We start from the raw sequence: 6,081 nt of genomic DNA on the forward strand, positions 1-6,081 counted from the left end.
GTTTCAAACGGTGAACCCGAAACGGTTCTAATTGTCTGTTTAACGACGTCGCTATTATCTCTCGATTTTCTATGTAAATTTACTACATCAGATGGCAAAGTATTAATTTAATGAGTCCTAGATCATTTGCAAATGACATAAAGAAAAAAGAATAATTATGCAGATATTCTTGTGTTTGTGACATTTTAGAAAACCCGGTGCCGGTAGTATTTTTCATATTTGTTTTTATAAATATGTTGCATAAAAAGTTTTCGGAGAAACCCTCGATACGTAGCTATGCTACAGAAATTATTTATAAACGGTTTCAAGCGATCAGCCTTTGTGGTAATATCGGTTGTACTTAAATTTGACCTGTTAATTTCAACCCAATTCTGTATTTATTTTCATCCGAGAAATGCATGTATAAGCTTTCGGTGGCATTTAGCGTTAAAAAGGAAGGCAATAAAAAAAAACCAACAACATAGATGCAATTTACCAGAAGTAATACAATAAGCAGTTTCTATAAGAAATGATATTTTTTTGCTAACTCCTTAGAAACACAAATTGGTATTGTGCTTAACTCTGAGTTTTGCAATCGATCTGTGTTTATATTTCAGGCGAGCAGCAAGAAAGCAAAACAGGGACATGGAGAAACAACAATGCAAAAAGGTAAAGACAGAAATTTGTATTGTTTGCACATTTGAAAAGTAAACTGTATCTACCTGCGTTTCTCTTAAACCAACAAATACATGCATACAATTGAACCTTTGGAGTCACAAAAAAAGGAACGCAAGAAGAAGAAATTGTAAAATCAATACGGACAACAACCTTTTGAAATGGCTGAGGTGGTATTCTTGAGAGTTTTTTATTGCGAAATAGTCAATATGGGTCTGTTTCTGACTGGGTTTTGCTGACCCTGGATGCGGTGTTTTAAGGCATTATCATTTAGTCTACATCGCGAAGTATTGTCAGGAAAAATAAATATTTTTGAATTCAAATTTAATTCACTATACTGCAATATTTATGAAGATAATTTTAATATGACTTAAAATAATGTTTTAAGTTTATTGCATGTTATTTGATAGACTATAATTATCTTCCATTGCCGAGAGGGTAAGATAGGTTCATTCCGACCCGAGCGTAGGGTGTTTTGCAGAAACGAGGTTTACCGAGTTTCCGCAAAACACACTGCGCGAGGGTCGTGATGAACCTGTCTTAGAAAATATCTCCCACCTCAGTTAAACAAAATTAAGTAAAAATGTATTTTTTCGCTGGAACTCTTTTGTGCTTAGTGAAAATAATTGCGTACGGATATGCGATAATTCGTGGTTGTCATGGATATTCGCGCAGTGATTCAGAGTATGTAAATAGTCTGATCGGTCTTTAAATAGTTCTAAGAAGAGTGAAGCATTATTTCTTGAAAGGTGCGTGAAAACTGTTTTCTGGTGACATTTGAAGCGAGAGATAATTAACTAGCGTTCTAAATATTGCCACAAGACAAGGTTTCCATGATGCGCTACAGAAGACAGTCTTCAACAAGGGAGGCAATTACAATGTGGTGACCATTAAAAGAAGTTCCATACGGGCATTTTATCTTCGCTCGTGGGCAAGATAATAACTTCTAGCATGGTTAAATTAATGGATCTACTTATCTGAGGTGGGAAAAAATGTTATCTCCAGTTTCATCATAGTTACAATGGCCTTACACTGTTCTTACACTGTCCAAACTGTACTAACATTACACACAATTTTATGCAGCCAGCGTATGCTCAAGTGTGGACAAGAACTTTGATTCTGGCAAGTTTATCAATGAGTGTTAGCACCATAGATTGGGTTGCAATGTGTTATGTGGTTATTGGTATTAATGTGTTGTAGTAGTTTCGTTCTTGATATGCCTGTTTTGTTTTTGCACATTTGCCTATTGCAGCTTCTTTTCTGTTCTGATATTTTATTTGCTTATACAATAAATGACTTAAAGCGTCTTTCAGAAAAACCATAATACTTTCTTCTGTATTATCTTTCGGAAGTACATTAAAACAATTGGTTCTTATATTTATTGAGTATGTGTGTACTTTCCGTTTCATTTATTATCATTTTGCCTCTAGTTTTTCTGTGCTGTTTGATATAGTTTACTCTAACATATTGACTATAAATGAATACATGAACAATAAAACTGCTGGAAAATTAAAGAATTATGGTTTCATGTTTAGTTGTTTACAAACACCCAGAATATATTTTTATGTAACACATGTACGAAATTAACACAGAAAATTACCTGATGGTTATTTTAAACCGGAAACAATATATGTCAATATTGGTCATGTCCATAAGAATACTATATCATTAAGAATAGCTAAATGTTAAATCATTTGATGTTGTTTTAGTCTGCTCGCTTCCATTGGCTGCATTATTGTTTGACTAAGTTGTGTGTCCGATCATAAACTGAAGTGTATTTAAAAGTTAAAAAGAGAAAACAAATAAGAAGCGATTGCAATTCCTTGTCAATTTGAGGCTACACCAATATAATATTTGAAGTATTAGTCCCACCGGAGTTATTTTGGCTGAAAATATGGTCTTTTCAGTTATTTTAGCGTAAATTATTATAAACCTTTGAAGTTGTCCTCAGGTGATCTATAGGTAAGTTGGCATATTAACATTACTCGATTATTTGAAAATAAGTATTAAACAAATGTTGTCCGATCCCAAAACACTTTAGCTAACTTATAAAGGCTTCAACAAGTTTTATCAATTTGATTTCCGACAGCACACAGCCATTGGACTTATTTATAGATACCACAGCATTGTGTGTTATACTGAGTTTCAAATTGTACAGTATAGATTACATTTGATTTTCATTTTACAAAATATATTAAAATCACAGATCATACACTGTTCTGTATTATTCAGAAGTAGTTATACAGCATACCAAACTTTCGCTTAATAATATGCTTTCGTTTACCCCTTGTAATTAACAGGTATTTTAATATTATTACATTTTAGTTACATCCAGAGAGAATAGAACGCCTTACAATTGTGTTTTCTTGATATAATGATATTTCATTCTATGCTAAAGTAACCTGCTATTTGTAGAAATACGTGAGTTGTTCCGATTGTTTGACACGAACAACGACCGGTCCATATCAGTGCAGGAGTTGGAAAAAGCGATGAGGTTTTTGGGAATGTCACCCACGCAACAACAGATAACTGACGCTATGAGGGCATTAGACTCAAACGGTATCATGCTGAACTCGAAACTGTTTTCTCATTCATGTTTTGACAAAGCTCATTTTTGAAGATACCTAATAACAGTTTGATAACGAAAGCTTTTCGTACTTACTACCATGAAAAAAGCATATTAAAGGGACTGTACACCAGATTGGCACTAAAAAAAGTTTTTTTTTCTGTAACTATTCTCAGGGCAATAATTTAATAAATTGTTTTACTCTTTGATATCATAATTTGTTAAAAAAAATACCGAAATGTAAACAAAATCGAGTCGGAGACCGGGTTCGAACCGGTGTCGCCAAAATTGCAGTCCAGTGCAATTGTTGTATCCACTGTGCTACGAAGGCTTACTGTAAACTGTCGGAATATTTAAGCTATTTACCTAACATGGTTATATCGCGTGATAAAATCGACTAGCTAATCACGCATAAGGAATGAATTCTACTAGGTAGACATACCTAGTAATCTTTTTTAATGGAAAAATACGAAAAAACTACGAAAAAATAAATTAATTGTAAAGTATTTGGTACTTCAGAGAGTAAGTTTATATGCATTGTACACATCGATACCAAGTTTATGCCAGTTTTCGACAATTTTCTCTTTTTTTCGCTATTTTATGATACGGAGTATAGCCCCGTTAAATATACGTTCAAGTAACATGATGTTTTGTGTTTAATACAAATTGCATCCGTAGGCGGTTTGATATCCCTCGGAAATCTTAAAGAATCCCAATTATTTGATTACGAAGCCAATGAAGCACGTGTCTTTGACAATGATAATCTGTTAACTACATCCATTCAAAGTGTGTAAACAAATCATTTGGGAAGTTACTTTCTGTTGTTAGTTGAAGTAAATTTTTAATTATGTTATTCTGCTCCTTCATTTATAGTCTTAAAAGTTTGAAGTAGAATTTGGAACAGCCATGCCATTTTAAGCATCATAAAAAACTGCTTTCCGCTTTAGATAATAAGGTTCCCTTCTGCTATCAATTATGGAGTGCATTTTTAATATTCACGGAAAACTTAAAAACAACAAGGCAAACGGAGTTATTTTAAAACTGTCATTTTTTTAACTTAAAGAAGATTGCTTCATTATAGAGGACGGGTCTGAGTTATGTTAAGCTTCGCTGAAAGAAACAATTTTGAGTGCCACCCAAATTCCTCGAATGATATTACGCCCTTTTAATATAATCAAGCAAAGCACATTATTTTGGGATTTGGTTGAAACTGTGTAACATCTATTTCTATATCTGACTGAGTTATTCTCTTAAATACTCCATAATGATTTATTTTTTCAGGAAATGGCAGAATCGAGTTTCAAGAGTTTTACACATTTATGCAAGCAGAGATGACTAAACTGAGTACGCAGTACCATCTAATTTCTTTTTGTTCCTTTAATTTGTTCATGAATTATTGCAAATCGTAGGCATCAATGAGGACTTCCGTCGTTGCAAAATCAAAATTTTATGATGGGAAGACTGTGATTACATCTGAGAAACTGGAGTTCCTGATGGAAACAAATATGTCCGGCCTGGTGACCACAAAATCAACCTCACATGCACCCAGGTCGGATATCGAACCCTTGTCGCCTACGCTAACCGGACTATGGCATAATCTTTTAACGTACTTTAACATTAGTATTGCTGAAAAGTTTTTATCATTTGTAAGGTTGCATAGAAGAAGACATATAAGTTTTTTAATACATAGTAAACCACCAAATCGTTTTCAAGAACCACATACTTTTGAATAAAGAGTACTTAAACTGACAGACATAATTATCCTGAGCATTGGACATTTTTTAGATGAAGCAGATTTCATAAACAACCAGGAAATTGTACGCTCAGCATTCCGGACGTTTGATAAGGATGGGAATGGATACATAGACGAGACGGCATTAAGGTAATATTAGTTTTCCTTGAAATAAGTCAAAAGAAATTTGCCATTTGCAACCATTTTTTCAGATTTCAGGTTTGATTGTTCTAGAAAAGTTTAACAGTCTAATACAAACTAAAATGACAATTGTGTTGTGTGAATCAAGTCTGTCTAGATGCTCTTTTTTACTCTATTTTATGAAAACACTGTACAAATGTTGACGTGTCATATTTAGTATTTTGCTATTGTTTCAATATGGACGTGAAGATGTCATTACTGTGATATTAAAACCAAATACGCGGTCCTACAAAAAATGAATTGTTGCGTTTCAGAATTGCAATGAAGAAGCTAGGTGAAGCATTGACCGACAAGGAAATGGATGATATGATGAAACAAGCTGATGTCGATGGGGATGGGAAAATCAACTATGAAGGTATTGGAGAAAGGTTAAATGTTATTTCATTTTAGTCAAACAAGCTGATGTTGATGGCACCTGTAAAGATAACTTTGGCAGTTTATTAATTGAAGTAGAGTATAAGCAGTGTTCAATTTAACCCTTTGTTAAATTAAATGTTTCGAATAGTAACTTGGTTTGTGGTTGATACACTAAATTAAAATGAATTATTAATAACATAGTTTGATATTGATAGTCACGAAGAAAACCTAAAGATGGATTGTCTGTTTCATTTCAGAGTTCGTTAAAATATGGTGTGAGGCAACTTGACGAACGTCTATCCTGCTTCTTTGTTATCATTTGCATTAAATGGACTAGTATTATGCATCAACGCATTACTTTGTATACAATCTAAACCCGTTGGCTCGAACACACTTGGCTCGATTTCCTTGTTAGCTCGAAACGGATTTAAAGGACCGTATTCGTCATACTCGATGTAAGCATTTCCACTTGGCTCGAATTTCGCGAGGCTCGATGTGTTTTTGCCGCTCCCAGGGTGTTCGACCCAACGGGGTTCGACTGTTTATGTTTCATTATGATTTAATATGATTA

General features: G+C 33.8%; 1 protein-coding gene across 1 annotated transcript; it reads left to right on the forward strand.

Annotated features, from left to right (window-relative positions):
* The first annotated feature begins 276 nt into the window (after positions 1-276).
* On the forward strand, positions 277-5,799 carry LOC128204683 (neo-calmodulin-like). The gene is made up of 7 exons (XM_052906082.1): positions 277-324; positions 597-648; positions 3,070-3,213; positions 4,502-4,564; positions 5,006-5,102; positions 5,408-5,508; positions 5,768-5,799. Exons 1-7 carry the CDS (start codon positions 277-279, stop codon positions 5,797-5,799), a joined length of 537 nt encoding a protein of 178 aa, XP_052762042.1.
* Positions 5,800-6,081: the final 282 nt, after the last annotated feature.

This window comes from Mya arenaria, chromosome 10, assembly GCF_026914265.1.
Source record: "Mya arenaria isolate MELC-2E11 chromosome 10, ASM2691426v1".
Lineage (NCBI taxonomy): Eukaryota > Metazoa > Mollusca > Bivalvia > Myida > Myidae > Mya > Mya arenaria.